Here is a 19,749-nt window from a genome sequence, read left to right as displayed (position 1 = left end):
TAATTGGAATAGACTCAACAATTTCTGTTGTTTCATATAGCTGAAATTATTTGGTGGTAAAGAAAAAGACTGTTAAACTGTGAGTAGAAAATATATGTGTCTCAAAGTCTTTATTGAACGAATGTCTACTATTTGGCAATGAGATATCATTGACAAATTTTGGCCTAGATTTCTAAATATATCATCAACCCTCAATTTAGGAATTTCATCATATTATTAATTCAATAAAATTAATGGAAGTAGAACTAGAGAAAAAATAATCTCATCACTCTAATCATTGTTTTCTTCTACCTCTTATGTGCACATATAAATTTATATAATTGTGATGATACTTCAATCGAATTTTCAGCCTGTCTTGTCTTATCTGTACTACTATAAAGTACCTTTGTCTCATTTATTGTAATTGCTTTTCACCCAAATTCATCTATTTGGTTAAAAAAGTTGAGATAGTTGCAATATTTATCTTTTGTATTTATCTGACATACCTATGCTAATCATTTTATATACAATCTTTCAGAGCTAGTTTGTTTTAGATGTGATTCTTATTTGCACCATACAATTGAGTTGTGCTTTATGATTTAATATGAAATGTTTTCTTTTTAGTAGAAACATTTATGACATTTATGCATATTGATATAAAAAGATACACCTTCAAAAGTATATCTTACTACAGATTTTTTTTGTGTGTAATGTATGTTGAGATCATTGAAAAGGACTTTATGGGTTTGACATTTCTCTGCTGGTTACCTTTATATATACACGTATATATATATCCTACTCTGAGCAATAATATACAATTGAAAATATCTTTTGCCTTCCATCATCATCTATATTTAGCATCTATAATAGATGAAGCCCTTTTCTAGGTACTTGATATGCATTGTCTCTTACAACAATGCAGCATAATAGGGAATTATTTGGACCTTAGAGATGTTACGCACCCAGAACTCTCTGGTTTAGGTTCATTTCTTTGTTACTTAAAATATTGCCTTCCTGGCAACAATAATTATATAAAAAACATAGTCGCTGTGCCTATTCAAGAATAACAAACTTTGATAAGATGAAAATAATATTGGCCTATAAATAGGAGACCAGTTTCCTAGTCTTGAGTCCTCTTAACTAGAATGTGGTATGAGACAAGTTTGTTTGTTCAGCGCCTTTCTGGGTCAATTTGAGCATCACTTTCCCACCATGCTTTGGCTACTCTCATGCTTTATCATGTCTAGTATGACAACATTAGTGGTGACAAACTTCCAAAATATGCTAGAAATGCAGATTTAGATTTATGTGACAATGGCTAATATGACTGTCTTTTCTGGGCCTACAGATCTGTTAGTCTTTCCTTGAATTAAGTTTAAAATAAGTTTATGGCTTGAGACAATGAGTTAAGTGAATTTATTTGGCAAAGAGAAAGAGAATAAAATGTATATAAGATTTAAGGCAATTGTTTTCAATTCAGAGCATCAGTGAATGCAAAAATTTTTTTTTAAAAAAAGGGAAGGTCCAATTACTCTACTACCTACTTACTCCCAACAGTACTATCACTATTTTTAAGTCTTTTAAAATATATGTCTGATCCATTTTACTGTATTTACCAAAGTACTATACTTAGCTATCTGCAGTGTTTTCAATACCAAATGTTTCTTCTGTGTTTTATATCTCTAATACTTGGCACAATAAAAAACTTAAAAGGTATCCTCCTACCTATGAAATTGGATTTGTATACCAATAAGCTCTAGTTTACAAACAAAAACAGTATAATTAATATACTAGAGGATGTCTGTAATTTTTCTTCTCAGAAAAAGTGGTTTTCAAAACTTTTAAATATGGTAAAAAAAATTTAGATATTTCATAAAATAATTTGTGAAAAGATCTAAAGTTTGAAAACCTACTTTTCTTTCAGTCTTTTAGCTTTACTTTAAAGTCCTCCTCAATCCTGCCAAAATTAAGATATGAGACAAGAGATCACTGCTATGTAAAAAAAGACTGTTTGAAGAGTCATAAACTTGCAAAAAACCAAGAGACCCTTAAGGAAGTTGTTTTTTTGCCAAAATACAGCATGAAGGGTGGTTTTATTTCTCGGGGGAAAAACCTAATCCAGAAGTGAGGCAAATTTAAATCCAACTCGTAGCCTAAATGGCCCCACTGTGTTACTCTCCAAATGGCCTGGAAAAGATGCTCAGGGGACCACATTCACTGAAGTACTCCTTGACTGGTAGGTCTCCCTGCAACCAGGAACTCACATTGGCTCTGCACTGGGTTTCTAATTATTTCCCTATTTTTTTTTCTTTGCTCACTTCCCTTATCATCCCTCACCCTCCACTAGCCAAGCCTCCTTTTTACATTTTTGATACTCTCCTTTAATAGATAATCAACATTTCAGAGATATGTCATGTTCTGCCTGTTGCTGATACAGAACTAAGTTGTTTGTAATGAATGAGTTAAAGTAGGATAAAAATTAAAAACCAAACAATAAGAATCCATTAAAACTAACAAAAATCTATATTTGGTATTCTCTATGGTCAAAGATTCCAGAGTTCGCCAAATATTAAATTTGGATTTAGGAGCTCAATATTTTCTAGCTTACTTTCCAACTAGTCTCTTACAGGAAACCAGTAATGTCCTCAAAGGTGGAAAATTTTCCAACATCCTAATACTATGTGTACACTGTGCATTACTCTCTCATTTTTTGTCCCTACCTACACTGTCCCATCTCCCTTTCTTAATTTCTTTTTCTTCATAACATTTATCATATTCTAACATCCTATATAATTTACTCATTAATTGCATTTTTTTCTCCTAGTAGAATGTAAATTCATTAAGGACAGGGCTTTGGTTTCTTTTGCTCATTACTGTATCCTCAGTGCCAGAAACTATGTTTGGCACATACTTATGTTGTTTAATAAATAGTTTTTGATATTTAGAGACAACGAACCACAGAGGGTGTTTCATTCTTCCCAACCCACACCAATCCCTAATCAAAGATCCTGCTTGCTGCTAGCAAATAGGTGAGACAGGCAATTACAGACATAGCCAGTGGAAGTAAATAACCTTTCTGGAAAACAGGTGGCAATGCATATCAGGAGCCTCAAAAAGTTCTTGCTTTTGCACCCCAAAATTCCACTTCTAAAATTCTATACTAAAAAATAATCAGAGATGTGAATGACATTTTATATGAAATACTACGTTTATTAGCAGTAAAGGGAAAACAATTTATAGAGTAAACATATGTTCAATAAATTATGATATAGCCAGACAAATAGAATATTATATCACCATTTAAAATTTTCTTTGAAGAATAAATAAAGAAATGAGGGATAGTAAAAGAAGTGTGAAATTATTATATTATAATGATCCAAATTTTACTCATACTCTCAGATACAGCTGTGTGTATGGATGTATGTGTGTGTGTGTTTGTGTTTGCGTGTGCGTGTGTGTATATAAAAGACCAAAAGCAAATGCAATAAAATCTTGCAGAGTTTATGTCTGAGTCATATGACACTGAGATAATATTTTATTCTATATATTCTTACTTATGATGTTTTCCAAGTTCTCTAGAGTGAGCATTATTTTTCTAATTGCTAAAAATGAACTTTATAAAATGATATGTGCATTTCTCACAAAAAATACAAATTTCTTAACTAACCCTTTTTAAATCTAATCTTAACAAATATCACCTCAAGTTACTAAAGTCACTTGACTGCCCTATATTTTGCAGCTGACACTTCCTCCTGATCTGAACAATAACCATCTCATTTTCACACTGAAATGAGATTCGGACTCCATGCCACTAAAGTGATTCTCAGGGCTCAAACTGCCCAGATTCAGGCCTCTGTTAAAAGATTTAATTGTTTTGGGTGAGAATTACATTTGGCTTGCAGCAATGACTTAAAATGAGTGTTCCTGTTGTTGCTTGGCAGAGCTGTAGTTTAATGGTGCAGTACCAAATTTTAGCTCTGTGGTTTTTACAAGAATGTCTGATACCCACAGGCATGTCACACTATTACCTCATATCTGATCATTCCATTGTGCAGATTTATCTTGGCTAGGATGCTTTGATTTTGCTTCATGTTATTGCCAAACTGACTTAGCAAAGAAAACTCCAGTTTTCTTAACAACTTTCTTTGTGTCCTTCTGAATTCTTTACAGCCTTATTTAACATTACTTGCAGGGAGAAAGTATAAAAAAAAAATTAACTTTAGCTTCAATAATGTACTTTTCTTTTCACTAAAGTTAAATGTTAAGAAGAAATCCCTTCTCAGGGAATCAATTCTAAGTTATAAGAAGGTAATAGATCTTCTTGCACAATGTGGTATCTCATATATACAGGAATACAGATTCTTGGAATTAGCAGGGAAAAACTCAGTACCTCCCATTTGGATTTCTTTATTTTTCACTTGGAATTATGAGCAAACATCCTGAGCGATCTATCTTAGATCAACCCTCTTCTAGAGCTGAATGTGCAAACTAAGAATTATTCCCAGAAGCCAGCATGGGTTGGGGAAATTCATTTTAACCCCTTAGGGAAAAATAAATGCTGGTCATTCCCCTGCATGTTTGTCTGTGCCTCAGGGACTCAAGTTCATGCAACACACCTCAAACACTTGTTGCCTCCCCAGGGACAAGAATTAGATCACTACTACACCTGAAAGAGAACCCTAAAATTACTTTGCATTTTCACTCTCTTCTGATGGCAGAGGAAATTGTGACATGAAAATCAAAGAGTTGCCGGGTGCGGTGTCTCATGCCTGTTATCCCAGCACTTTGGGAGGCTGAGGCAGGTGGATCATGAGGTCAGGAGTTCGAGACCAGCCTGGCCAACATACTGAAACCCCGTGTCTACTAAAAATACAAAAAATTAGCCGGACGTAGTGGCAGCCACCTGTAATCCCAGCTACTCGGGAGGCTGAGGCAGGAAAATCACTTGAACCTGGGAGGTGGAGGTTGCAGTGAGCCAAGATCGCACCATTGCACTCCAGCCTAGGGGGTCAGGTGAGACTCCATCTCAAAACAAACAAACAAACAAAAACGCAAATAGTTGATGTAGAGGAAAGCCAACTCAGATGTAAATTTTTCTTGCATTTTATTAAGAGATAATTATTTTATATCTAGTATATAACTGCTTAATGCTGGATAATATATGATAAAATTGCTTTATTTTTAGAATCCAATTAAATAACTAGTTCTCCAGGTCTGTAATAACATGCCAAAAAGGGCAACCATTTCGATTAAGCTGGAATCAGTCACTTTTCAGTTATTGTTTTTCTTTCTTTTTCCCCTAATTGAATTCAAGCAAATCAGCTGCCAAAATAATAAAATGATTCAAAAAACCCTGGACAAAATCTAACAGCTAATAAGTATGATTCTCTCCACAAACTAGAGAACTCATTGTGAACCAATCCTAACAGGGTGAAAACTCAGAGCAGACTGAAGCTATTCATCGAAGTCTATCGAACTCTAAATGTTTCGATTATTTTGTTCCAAATAATCTGTACTTGTCAAAAATTTATTTCTGTCTCACAATAACACAAAAGAGAAGACTCATCCTGCAGGTCTTCTGCAGTGCACATGACTTCTGTGCATGCCAGCATCCTTAACCCTCAGAGAGTGACCTCAATTCCATGTATCTCAGAGTGATTTGACTATTTTTCTCACTCAGAATGGTTGGAGAGCTATTTCTCTCCTTCCCAGTTCTTTGCAAGTCTCCAACTTAATTCAGTCAATATACCAGGAAAAAAAAAAAGATGATGGTGGGTGGGGAGAGGTCTCTGCTTTTGAAAGTTACCAACAATCTACCAAATTCAGATGGGGTTTACATCTGCTCAAGGTGAATTTCTGATTACATAGTGTCTAGGAAGTCCCAACTGTCATTCAGAGATATCTTTTATCATTTAAAACACACACCAGGTGGCCATGATCGATGGCCTAAAATCTCAGCAGATAACTAGCATCACAAGCATGAACAAAACAAACTGATGATAAAAATGTAATGTACACTAATAGCCCTTTTCCTTATGCAGTGATGGATAACTGCCTTTTTACAAAGGTTAAAAAAGCAGTTTTTCAGGGCCAGGTGTGGTGGCTCACGACTACAATCCCAGCATTTTGGGAGGCTGAGGCAGTTGGATCACCTGAGGTCGGGAGTTCGAGACCAGCCTGGCCAACATGGTGATGAAATCCTGTCTCTACTAAAAATAAAAAAATTGGCCAGGCATGGTGGCAGGCACCTGTAATTCCTCAGAAGGCTGAGGCAGGAGAATCACTTGAACCCGGGAGGCGGAGGTTGCAGTGAGCAAAGATCACGCCATTGCACTCCAGCCTGGGCAACAAGAGTGAGACACCGTCTCAAAAAAAAAAAAAAAAAAGCAGTTTTTCAGAAATAGATAAGACTTAGAAATAAACCAGGAGTTTTTTTTTTTCTTGTGTTAAAAAATGAGTTTTCTTGGGTTCATATTTAGTACTACTTTCAGTTGAAGAAAGGAAACCAGACCATCCAGTATCAGTTACTGCTGTCACAGTCAAGTCCCAGCTGGTCCTTGCACATCACATACAGAAGCAAATTCATCTATGAGCAAAAGACTAAGAAGTTTTAAGAGCAATCATTCTTATCAAAACCTAATCAATAACTAGGGTTTCTTTATAATACTCAACCCATTTCAAGTTATTTTCACTGAGATTCCTTAACTTGGTCAAATAACTACAAAGAATAATCAACGAGCACTGGTTCTCTAGAAGAGTCAGACACTGTTTAGAATCTTTCTATTTCTTTTCCACTCTACTGGCTTCTAAATCATACAATATAAATAAAAAGAGACAGAATTTTCATAGACACTAGACAAAATTAAAGTTCATATTTTTGTGAGTCATAAATTTGAGACTCTCTCTCTCTCTCACACACACACACACACACCCCTACACATACAATACTTCTCGGCGCTAAAGAAGTGCCTAAGACCTAAGACTTGGTAATGCTTCCATTCATACACATCTGTGTAGCAGATAATTTCCTGCGATAAATACAGTAGAGAACAAACAAAATGGTCAGCAGGGTAGACAGCAACCTACTTCTTGCGATGGGAAAACTGAGCTGTCCAATAGACAGACTTGAGAGCTCACTGAGAGTTTTTACACACTAGCCAGTCATTGGATACAGTTCAAATTTGTGCCTGAGCAAAAAGTACAAATGTTTTCATACTGCAGACCTTCAGGATCTCATGTATAACTGGGGCGGCAAATCTTGAATCTGTAACTGCCAAGGGCCTACTTTCCAACTCTCTATCTATCCATATATTATCTATAATTTTTCAGCTTAGGTGCAGTCACCTTTTGTTTTTTAAAATTCGCCATAGTTTAGATTACCTTAAATGGCCAATTAAAGATGATGTTTTATAGATTTTATGGATTTTGCCAAGCACATCCCTTTGAGAAAAACCATTCTTGACATGTGTGTAGTCAAGCCATTCACAATACATTATTTTAATTGTTGGGAGAACTTACTGAACTTCAAACTATAATTTGGGAGTTTTTCTCTTGAATGGTTCAGTCACTGCTCTTCACTTACTCTGTTTCCCTGCAAACATTGCTAATTTAGTTCACAGTGAAAAAAAAAAAATCATCTAAAAAAACCCTGCAGAAGCCCTCTCTGTTCACCTCCCAAGGAAACTAGCCAAAGAAAACTTTCTCCAGCGTTCTACTATTGTGTATGAAGTGAAAACACAGGACAGATAGGTCCTAATATTTGCCTTAGTTGCTAGGATTTCACTAAGCATTTGACTACATGTGTTAGCTTCATGCTGCATTTGAAAAATCCTCTCATTTCACATTTAACTTTCAGGATCACAGTATCATGCAATTTATACTAGAATTTAGAAACTATTCAAAGCTACAGGAACTTGATTTACAGATAGTATTATTCCTGTGTGTATCTGGGTGGAGTTCTGTGAATGTGGTTTTGAAACACAAAATACAATACGACCACTAGGGGGTGATATATATCCATTCTTACATTATGAATTAACGGCTACACCACTTAACAAAAGAGAACTTGGAATATGTCCCCCAAAATCGTAATTATGTACTCCATGTGGCAAAAATAAAAAAATAAAAATAAAAAATAAAAGATTGTCTGGGATATGTTCTCTCAGTTTTGTGAGTGAAAACACAAAGAGAACACTTTGCAAGAAGACAGACCTCGGTGAACCAGTATTTACCAACCTGACTGCATTCTATTCTGTTGCAAGCCATTCTATCCATAATCTGAATTTTCTTTCTGTCTAAAATGTTCACCTATGGTAGTTTATTCTTTTCCACTCTGTCTTTTAAAATTATCCGATGATTTACATCAATGGTGAAATTGCATCAGAACCAAAGCCAAATGTGCAACATCCACCTAAAATCCTTAGGAGAGGTCAGATCATAGATAAACACCTAAGCACACAAATGCAATGTCTGCAGTGTGAGTCACAGTTAGTTTGTTTTTCAGTAAAAATTTATCTAGATTAGCTATGAAAACATGACACCTGCAGTAAGAGCTGACTTCTTTGTGCGCAAACTCTTTTCATCACCTGGGGCCCATATTGCCACTGCTGTACTCCCAGAGCTACAAAATTCAATCCAAACGCACTGAATGCCAAGGGCAAGCAGATAACCACTGAAGTAGGAAAGCAAATTCCAAACAGAAAACACTTTCCCAAGAGGACAGGTACCTGTTTGAAACATATGCCGATAAGAAACCATCTTTTCACTAAATAACAAACAGAATAACCACTTGGGGTTAGCCTCAGCCTTTCAGAACACAGGTCAAATGGTTATCTGAAAAGAGGCTATGAGGACTACTTATTACAGAAATCAAAACATTTGGTACCTTTAAAATGACTTTTTTATCCCTAGATGGCTGGTGTACACAATAGGCATTTGTTTGCAGTCTGGAGGGGGAGTGGTGCATTTAACTTTGTCTTGTTTGTTAGGGGCAAATGACTTCCCTGCAAGGTAAAGATAAACCTTCTTCTGATCCTTGTACTTGCTTAAGGTTAGTCTAGTCTGGGTCCTTATTTATTTATGTTTTAAGGGAGGTTATGGTTTTGCTGCTGTCTTTCAGTTGAACAGGGTAATTCGCTGACCGACAACTGAAAAGAAAAGAGCAGCTTTGTTTTAAAGGAGAAAGAGACGTTTGTTTTGGTGTCACTACCCTATGCTGGCAGCCTGGAGTTGGATCCTACAAACATGAATATGCTGAAGGGAAGAAAAACTAACTTGGGGTCTCCTGATAGTTGTTAAAGTGGCAATATGCCCATTATTTTCCTAGCTGGCAAACCTCTGTGCGGGAAAGACAATCTGGCCAGCTCTTGAGAACAGCACTAATCTTGTGTAATAGTGTGAGCTCACTGCCCTACAAAGCAGTAATTATCAACAGCATTTTCAGAAGGATGTGAGTTACTCGCACTGTGAGACCACTGTGAGAGAGGGGGCCTCAGGCAGAGGCCCAGAGAGCAACTTGCATTTAATCCATAGAATGAATGGTGCCAGTAGGCTCCTTTACCCCAAGCTTGTTTGCACAGGTCTCCAGTCATGAAGGGCTAACGATCCAAATGTAAGGAGAGACTGCCAAAGCTCATTCAATATTTTTTTTTTGGCCTTTTCCATGGTTATGCATTGCCTTAAACTAATTAGCAATTAGATTTAAATATCTGCATGAGATTTTAAAGTTGCACAGAAGACTGTTGGAAAAGCATCTGTGAGATGCTACTGCACTACATCTCCTTTTCTTATTCTTTATAATAATCTTGTCAATTATAAAATGATTTTCCAGTAGTGAGTAAATATGGTTCTTCCAGCTGTACAACCCACCACTAGCTATCTGAACTGAAAGACAAGGCAGAGAGCAGAGTTGCGTTCTAGAACTACTCTATGACTCATAATATCTCACATTTAGAATCAGAAGAATCAGTTCTTGATTCCAAATCAAATTAAACTACAACACAAGTCAAAATTTTCATTAAGAACTCAGTAGTCTTTCACAGAAGGGAATCTGAGAATTCTTCCACTCATGAGTAATGTGTTAAAGAATGAGAAAAGAGCATATGTTTTCCTTGGCTTTTGGATTAATACAATAAAGCCTGTGAAGTTTAACATAATTAAATTAATGTTGATATGCAGTGTGACTTGTTCACAGAGAAATGGTATTTGACTTAGAGCTAATGCCACATCACAGCTGACATACATCCATCTGCAAATGTTGTATAGAAAGTCTTCTAAGATCTTCAGGTAGGAAAAGGAAAGCTTAAATTTTTGTTGTGGGGATTCTGTTTTGCATTGTTTTTCTGTCAAATCATGTGAAATCCTTTCAAATGAGCAGAAATCTACAACAAGCTTAGAAAGCACTGGAATTAATGAATACTCCGTATTCTCTTTTCAATGTCCAAGACATCTGGGAGAGGAAGGGGAATAGGAACCTTTGTGTTTACGAAAGGGTAATAATGACACATTGCTGCAGAAAAAGAAAAATGGTTTATGGTCTATGATTTGTTACTCCATTTTTTCTGCCCCTTTTAAGTGTCTCTTCCTGGGTAAGGGCTATTTCTTTATTGTTTCTACCTTTTTCAAAGCTGGCTTTTCTCACAATACTTTGCTTGACAGACTGATGTGTTTATTTATGAAATAAGAAGAAGGAGCCTCTGGATTTAAAGTCAAATCCACACATCTGGACATTCTTGTGCATCAACTCGAATCAACTGGTGAAGGGGGACAAGTGGGTGTTGGAAATTGTAGGTGTTAAGTTGCCAAAGCTGAACTATGCTTACCAAAATGAAAAACAAAATGCAAAATTGAGTTATCTTCCAGAAATATTTTTAAGAAGAATTTAAGTAATGAAGGTTAATTGTACAATTAATTGTACTAATTGTCCTATCAATTAGGTTTTTTTTTTAGTTTATATCACAACTATCATAGCAAGATGAGTTGGTTAGAGCTAGAAAATAAGATATTTATGAATCTGTGATTTAGTAACTTGTTCTAGAACTTCCTGACCAGATTTGGACAAATGTAGAAGAGAGAAAGTCTCTCTGTTTTCTCCCAACCGTAGAATGGAAAGTGAGAAGAAGGAAGCTGTGATGATTTCCCAGGAAGCAGAGAAGCCAGCAGCCTCACGGGGGGTGACATTTGAGTCCTGACAATGTAGAGATGACAGAAGTAAAAAAAGTGAAGGAGATGCAGAAAATGTTTTTTAAAATGTTTAGGAATAAAGTCAGGGCTTTTTCTGCAGAACAAACTAAATATTCCAAAAACTCCTCAATATTTTAAAAATGGAATGGCAATGTCAGTTTTATTCAGTCCTCGGCCTCTACACATGGCCATCTAAAGTGATGGTTCCCTTTGAAGTAAATGCGTCTGATCCACTGAAGACACCAGTGTCCAGTGGGGAGGGGTCAGCTTTGATGGTGCTGGGGGGAATCATTGAAGAAAGGTGAGTAAGGAACAATGTGGAGCCCAGAGAATCGCCTCGTGAGAATCTTACTCCAGAGGGTCCAAGAGAGAAGGAAGCAATATGACAGCTTTAAATCTCTGAGCTCTACAATTTGATTTTAAACCACTTGTTGGAGAGGTTTAGCAGACAGAACAGTATGATGAAAGCATGTAAGAGTTTCTGATAGCTCCTTAATTGGGCTGTCCCATAGACACTATAGTCTTTAGTTGAAAACAGTGTTGTGAAAATCATTTTGCCAGGAGGTATACTGACAGATAAATATAAATGATTCCATAACGTTCCCTGCCTGTCTGGCTTCCTCTGCACTTGAATAAACAGCCTCAGATAGTGGATTTACAAATGAAGCCCTATCCCACCTTATGCAACCAAATCACCCTTAGCCAAAGCATCTATAAAAAGTAAAATGAGCTGATAACATTTGGGAGTGATATTTCCTTTTGTTTGTTTCACTCCATTTTGGATATAAATAATAAGGTTTCTAAAACTCATTTTTCTTCAGAAAGTATACCTACGGAATATGTGCCTATCTGGAAAAAAAAATCCTCCTCCAAAGTTTTGAGTAATTGTTGGTTTCTTAAAGTTTCATGGAAAACCTGCCCTGATATAACTCAAACCTGCAGGGGTGGCAGAGGTTGAAAGTTTACTTTCCATTTTTAATTCCCAAAGTTTATTGCAAAGGTGTTTCTAGGACAACCATGGACAAAATTGTCATCATTTCTAGTAAAAACACTTGTTTTCCTTTGGGTTGATACATTTATAAGATGCAGTATGTTCAACTATATACTTCTATTTTTAAGGAATATCTTTTTTTTTTTTTGGTCTTTTCACCGTAAAACCCATCTATTATGTTTTGATGTTTTTCATACTGGTACAACTTTAAATAAAATCTTTAATTTAGGTAAACAAAAAATGTCACAAAGAGATTCAGCTGAAAGACATAATGTGTTCATTTCAGGATTCAAAAGATAGAGTTGGCTGAGCAATGTGTGTATACTGATGATCATTTGTTCATCCAAATATTTATTAAATACCTGTTCTATGTCAACTACTCTGCTAGTTGCGGAAAAAACAGAGACGAAAGTTAATTCCTATCTCAGAAGACTCAGTTTCAGGAAGTTGATTTCACAGGAGCCTGAGTTAGGATGGGTGGAGGACAAAAAAGATGTGGGAGCACAGAAGAGGAGCTCTTAGTCATTCCCAGCAAGGAAGGCTTCCTGGAAGGAGACCCTTGGCTATGCAGGGTATTTGACTGTTTGTGAGATGAAATGAGGATAAGACGTGAGAATATGCTAAACACTAGGGCCAGTACAGGCAAAGCCACCCAGGAGTGAGAATCCATGGCTTATTCCAGGAACTGAGAGTATTTTGAGATGCTATAGCTTGGGAAGTGGCAGGCGGAGTGGATTGGTTTTGTCTGCCATACTAATAATTAAAATTTTATACTGAAGGCAATGAGCAGACACTGAAGAACTTTAAGGGAGCGACAAGAGTTCATAGCCAGGGAAGGGAAAGGTCATTAGCACTGGAAAACAGATCTGAAAGAAAACACTCTGACTAGTCATTCATTTAACAGTTGGTTTAAGAAAGAACTTTAAAGTCAGCTAACAGTATATAAGCTAGATAAGAAAAGTTTGTTTAAGTTTGCCAGCTTTAATGTATATTTAACTTGGATGGTTTAACTGAGTGTCTTTGAAGATATTACTTGGGTGACAAGCAAAGCAATTCATTAGCGAAGTTATTTGTTAGGGTTTCCAATAAAGCAGTAGGCACATTTTGCTATAGAGAACAATCGTCAAGTTAACAATAGTCAAGTTAAAGAATAACTAGGTTAGGAGAAAGCCAAGTGACAGTAAAAACTGAAATGTATTAAAAGAAATAATCTTAATATAAATCACAAGGGTAAGGCTAGGCACAATTTTATTCATGAATTCACTTTTGTGAAATTTATTGGGCAAACACCCCAAATAAAAAAAGTAATAGATTTTAAAAATATAACAGAAATAAGAATTTGGTATTTCATCAATGATAACAACATCCTATTATAAAGGCCAGTAATGTGGAATGAATCCATCAGAATCTCAAGAATAAGGGCAATTTAGATAACTTAGCCAAATAACATCATTAATTTAGTATACTAGTTGAATTAGTCTAGCTGTATAGCATAACATTAAATATGATACATTTATACTGTAAGTTTATTGAAAGCAAAGTTTAATTATTCTAGTAAAATGGATCATTGAAATTGAGACCTAATATAAACTTGTTTGTTCTTACTGGATTGTAAGGCTAAATATCAAAAGATACTTTAAGGTAAATATGAAAGGTTCTTTTTGTTTTAATACTGTTCTACCACCCAAGACGGAGAAGCTCTAATAAATCTTTCAAAGAAAAAAATGGAGATAGAGAGGGTGTGGAAGAGGAGAGAAATCACTCCAAAACATAAACAAAGTCCTTAAAATTGCACACAGTCAAGTTAACACCATTCCAAGTATAAGCAGATACTGATCCCCCTGACCAAGACTTTACTGTTAGGGATATTTTCAAAAGCAAAAACCTTGGAGTAAACAGCGAAACAAAGCAGAAGGATTTTATTCAAAGGCCTGCACACATATGGAACCCGTTAAGGGGATGGTGACTGTAGAAAAAACTACAAATGAGTTTAAGAGACACCTAGGCTGTTTCAGAGAGGAAAAGGATAGAGGAAAGGGTGGTTACAAAAGCAAGAAAGTGGGCAGGAGATCAGTCGAATGCGAGGGAGACCGGCTCTAAGACAGATGGTCTGTTCTGTTCCAGAATTTTCAAAGTTAAGGGACATTCCTTAGCACACTTTTATTTTACACAGAGAGTGAATTAAGAAGAAACCGAGGGTCTGTCAGAGTTTTTTCTGGATTTACTTGTGTCATTTCTTTGATAAACTTTGCTTGTTAACACATTTCATCATGTGTCTTCTTCAAGCTGAGGCCCTCAGTGCATTCTCCATAATCCTTACATTTCAAGTGAAAGTGCCAACTAATTAAGAGTAGGGTTCTTGTTTATGTTGTACAGTTATCTATGTTAGCTTATGTTATCTTCCTCTGGAAGTTTCAGAGGAAAATTTCAGAGGGAAATCAATATTTCTTTTTTGACAAGGTGTGATGCTCACTAATTTACCACGTTTAGGACCTTTCTAGACTATGGAAATAGTAACTGTTATGTTTTTCAGAGTATTTGTGTACCTACATTAAAAATTAATGGACACAGACAAAAACTAGTTGAGTTGCCTTGCTTTGGCATAGAGGAATAATGATATATGATGAATCAAGCTCACCTGTATGGCACTTGGCAGGGAAGATAATTTTCCTAAGATACTCTACAGAACCCACATAGCTGCCAGATATAGGCCAATATGAAGTCTCTTTAACCAAGCACACAGGAATAAAGGATAACACTTTATCTCAGACACCATGAGAAATAAAAAGCAGGGGAAAGAATTACTTCTTTGAAGAGGTGAACTGCTAAGGGAGAGACCAGAATAAACATCTAGTAACACACATACATGCTAAGAATAAAAACACACACATCAAATCTATGTAACCAATGACAGATTAGAAATAGATGGGACTTGGTTCAGTCAGGTAAGTGTGTAGGAAAAAAAGATTTTTCGTACACTCCACCTGGCCAAATGCAGCTATTCTAGGCTCAGGGCTGGAATCTACAGGAACCCAGACAACAGGTACACTTTGGGATAAGTCATGGGCTGCATCTGCCAGGCACAAATAAGCAGTAACTAGATAGAAATGGCCAGCTGAGTCCTGGGCATGCCAGCTTCTGTATACATGATGGGGGCTCACAAAACCCTGCACTTTTCACTGGGCTATAAATAAGGGAAATTCGTGGGAGGTAGACTTAATAGTGGGCACCCTAAAACCCAATGTATTCCATGAGAATGAAGTACACATTTAACAAGGAAAACTCATTAAATGCATTCACTGTATGATATACATTAATAAAATTATAAAAACAGCTTATAATATATAGAAATAATCTGAATCATATGTTCAGTTAGAAATTAAATTAATAGGAACAAAATTATCTTCAATTAAAATTAATGTAATATAAACATTCATGCTATACCAATCGCTATTAATCTAATGGGCCAGTATTATCCCCCTAAGTACAGCAAAATGAAAACATAAAGAGGCAACAATTGCAGATACAGATCCAATACATCCAGCCAGGACAATTATTAATAGAAGAAAATGAGCCTATTGATTCTAAGGTTGTGTTTCCTATATCTTACTGGGAACATATTTTAAGAACAACCTATTTTTCCCTATTTTTCTCACATCTTGCCAAATAACCTACTTAAGAACTTGAATGACAAACAGTGAAACAGTGCTGATTAAACATAAACAGTGGTGACAGAGAGAGAAACTCAGGTCTTATTTTGGGTTGCTCAAAGCGAAAATGTAACAAGGGATACACTCTTTTTAAAGCCGAGGAGGTACCGGTCAGAAGAAACTGTGGCTTTGGAGACAAGCCTAAGTTCAAATTCTGGCTTCATCAGTTAACAGCTTTGGGGTTCCAGGCAAATAGCTCAACCTAACTGACCTTCCCTTTCTTTACCTGTAAAACAGGTGAAGGAAAACCCATTGCTTCTCTTAAAAGTTATTGTGGGGAATAAACATAAGCAAGTGCTTAATACAGTGGCTGGCACATAGATAAAGTGAGTAGTGTGTCCACGATGGAGCAATTTCTCTTAAGACAGAGCAGAACTTCCAAAAGCAGAGATTACTTTGACATCTGTTTTTGAATGAACTTTATATTTTGCCAAACTCATTAAATCCAAACAAGTGGCAGATAATGAATGAAACTGAATACCTAAGTAATAAAAACACAAAAAGGCCTTTAAAATTATCTTCAATTTTTTACACTTTGTTTCTAATTTAGAATTTAATTTACACTTACTATCTAGCCCAGTGGATCCCAACTTTGCGTTTAAGAATTACCTGTGGAACACTGAGAAAATACAGCGGCTAGAGGTTTTGCTGTAATGGACCTGGGATAAGGCCTAAGCACCAGTTTTTAATTACATATTCCAGGTGATTCTAATGAACAGCCAGCACTGAGTACCACTAGTATAGACAATCATATCTGAACTCTTTATAAAAATTAGATTTATTTGAGTTTAGTAGGAGTGACTCAAAACAGCTTCACCTGTTCTAAGAACCTATTACAGCCTACTCAAAATTGTGGCCAGCATTTCCAAGTCACTTCTTTCTTCAGAAAATAGAAAACAAGTTGAAATATGTAACTAGTTGGCAGAAATTCACAAGATCATATCAACAATCTTCTTTAAGATAAAAATAAATGGATATTTTTGCTTGGAAATGAGTCATGTCTTATAGCAGATTTCCAGTGAATTATTTAAGAGGGAAAGGTATTTTTTTAAATGACTTTTCTCCTACATTTGATTCTTCTCTTTTTGCTCTGAAGCTAGAAAAAGCAAAGATAACCATCTGAAAGACAGACCCAAGGCAATTCTACTAATTGTCTGGTTTTCTGGTTTGATAGAAATCTGGTACACTCCTCTTTTGAAGAGAACCACAACTATTGAAGAGAGAACTGGATGTTGGATCAGGTAGCTTGGAACTCTTCTAACCCTTCTCTGTTTCACTGAGTGACCTTGAGCAAGTCATTTAACTTGTCTCCAGTCTAATGCACCCTCTGTAATGCGCAATCAGTGCACAGTACCAAATTTCCGGAAGGTAGAACTTGACATCATTTTCAAGGGCATCTTACCAGTGTGCTGCCATCAGTCCAACGGAAGTCATGCTCAAACATCTTGTCATTGAGGCCTATCCACTGATAATCATGGCCCACACCTAAGGGATAGGAAACCACACAGATATTTGTACTACTTTTCCATATATGGATGAAAATATATCAAAGAAAATTATTTTCAGCATGAATCATGCATCCTCTTTACTGGCTGGATTTTTATTTAGTTGCTCATAAAAATCTCTCCTAGTCTACCTTTTGTTCTTCTGCCCAATGTGCTTTAAATGAAAAAGTTAATGTGCAAACACTGTGAAGCAGTAAAATATCAAGACATAGACAATAATTCCCCTAGCAATTTACTATAATTAAATTTTTTTCCACCCTCACTCATGATAGAAATTTTCTTTTTTTATGATAGAAATTTTCTATTTTTTTTGTTGTTGTTGTTTTTAAGTGATGCCATTGGCAAAAATTCAGTGACCCAATAAAATGTGCCAGATCTTATCCACGCTACCCTCATTTTGGAAGCCACTTGTTCCTTTTTTTCAAAACATTTTAATTAATGAACACCTAGATTAGACAGTTCTACAAATTTATCCTCAAAAATATTTACTTTTACCATGAGGTGAGTCACTGGCAAGGATATCATGCAGTAAAGTTGAATGAACTTCTATCCACATTACAAATTAACAAACTTCTAAACGATAGTAGGCATCACGAGAAAATATTTAATAGAACATCAAACAACACTTCATGAGGCTGGGAATGGTGGCTCATGCCTATAATCCCAGCACTTTGGGAAGCAGAGATGGGAGGATTACTTGAGGCCAGTAGTTCAAGTCAAGCCTGGACAGCATGGCAAGACACTACCTCTTAAGAAAATGCTTTATGAGCAACAAATTTCTACATATTGCTACATGAAAACTAGTTGCCCTCCTTTTTGTTGCAGTTGAAGGAGTTATTAAACAGCTCTGATATTAAGTTTCATTAGCTTTCAATCTCCGCCTATTCAAGTTCTTAGGATGTAGCTCACTTTCCACAATTTAAAATATTTAGAAACTTGAATGAGAATCAATATGCCCAAAAGGTAAGATTAGGGTGCTATTATTAACAATTCAATTTTAATTAGCAGGACAAAAATAACTGAAAGCAACTGTAATTTTAGACAGGCATATAAATATTCAAAATAGAGACTATGAAAGTATAACCATAGTAAGAATTCTATTGAGCCATAAGAAATAGCTGTTTTTGTATATTTAAAAATGATCAAATAGCAACTGCTTACGATTCAACCTACAGCAAGTGTTTCAACTATTACTGCTGGCAGACAAACCAATGCCTACCTATATTATAGTTGAATGTTTCCCCAAATGGGGGACTTAACATAGGTGAGATGATTTTAAGTAATTCACAGATGAGGGATTTGATAAGTTGTATTATGATTGAAAAAGCTACTTCTTTTCACTTGCACACAGACAAAACTAAGAGAGTGATGAGAAGTGAAGTTCCTGGAAACTCGTATCTATTTGGTACATACGATTAACAAACATTTGTTCTTCGTGAGACAGGATGCTTGTGAGATGGGCACCCTGCAGACGGCATTCCCGTTCAGCTGCATCCCATGTGCGTCGATGGGCAAAGTATTTGTAGCACTGCCCTTGGAATTTGTGCCAGCCATAGTCACATGTCTCGGTATCTGAGAAGAAACAGGCAGGAGCTTATTAAACGCACATACGTCATTCAAACTTGGCACCCCCATCCAAGTGTTAATAGGATACCCAAGCCAGTATCTGCGCAATGTCCCTGAAGTAACTGATTCATAAAATTCGGTCACGATGACAAAGAAATTATTATAAAGTGAGCCCAACTGATTCGTGCGAAGTGGATGGCTATATATCTTTGGACTGCAAAGGCAGCATCTAACAGCAACTTCCTTGATTAAAGCCAGAGAAAACTGGAAAAGGGGCCAGCCAAAATCCCTTGGGCTGCTATAGCACTGGCTGACTTACTTGTGAAGCAACTGGGGCTAATTCCTTACCAACACAACTTTTCTAAGAGACTCATTCAAGTGATAGATAAGAATTCCGGCTAATAGGATTACGAATGCCCTATTTGCATAACAACTTCAAAGGTTCTGGAAGTAGTCCTCTCCCACTTCCCAAAGAGATATCTGAGAAGTCACAGGCTCTTGTCATGTAAAACTGACAAAGAGAAAAAAATCCTTTATGAATAGGTACCTTTTGGGATATAGCTAGAACTGTATGCCTTCTTCCTAAAAAGAAGGGTAAGATAGGTAATGCCCAGTGAAAATGCATCAAGATTTTAAGTTTATTAAAAATGAAATAAACTAAATTGTTTAACTCACCCCCCCCATTCCACCAGGTCATATACATATGTGTGTGTGTGTGTGTGTGTGTGTGTGTGTGTGTGTGTGTGTTTCACAATAAGCACACTATAACTGATATTCCAGTGGGACAACAATATTTTTCAAATATATCTAAATTTTA

At 36.1% G+C, this 19,749-nt stretch overlaps 1 protein-coding gene across 4 annotated transcripts in view; it reads right to left on the bottom strand.

The window, feature by feature from the left end:
- Nucleotides 1-19,749, bottom strand: part of VCAN (versican) — a 110,610-nt gene that overhangs the window by 9,924 nt on the left and 80,937 nt on the right. For all 4 annotated transcript variants that reach the window (XM_004042243.5, XM_004042242.5, XM_004042244.5 and 1 more), the window contains 2 exons: nucleotides 18,780-18,938; nucleotides 17,264-17,346 (listed from right to left, as the gene is read on the bottom strand). In XM_004042243.5, coding sequence (XP_004042291.5) covers nucleotides 17,264-17,346; nucleotides 18,780-18,938 — 242 coding nt within the window. The remainder of the gene's footprint in view (nucleotides 1-17,263; nucleotides 17,347-18,779; nucleotides 18,939-19,749) is intronic.

Source organism: Gorilla gorilla, chromosome 4, assembly GCF_029281585.2.
Source record: "Gorilla gorilla gorilla isolate KB3781 chromosome 4, NHGRI_mGorGor1-v2.1_pri, whole genome shotgun sequence".
Lineage (NCBI taxonomy): Eukaryota > Metazoa > Chordata > Mammalia > Primates > Hominidae > Gorilla > Gorilla gorilla.
This window is presented reverse-complemented; position numbering and strand designations above follow the sequence as displayed.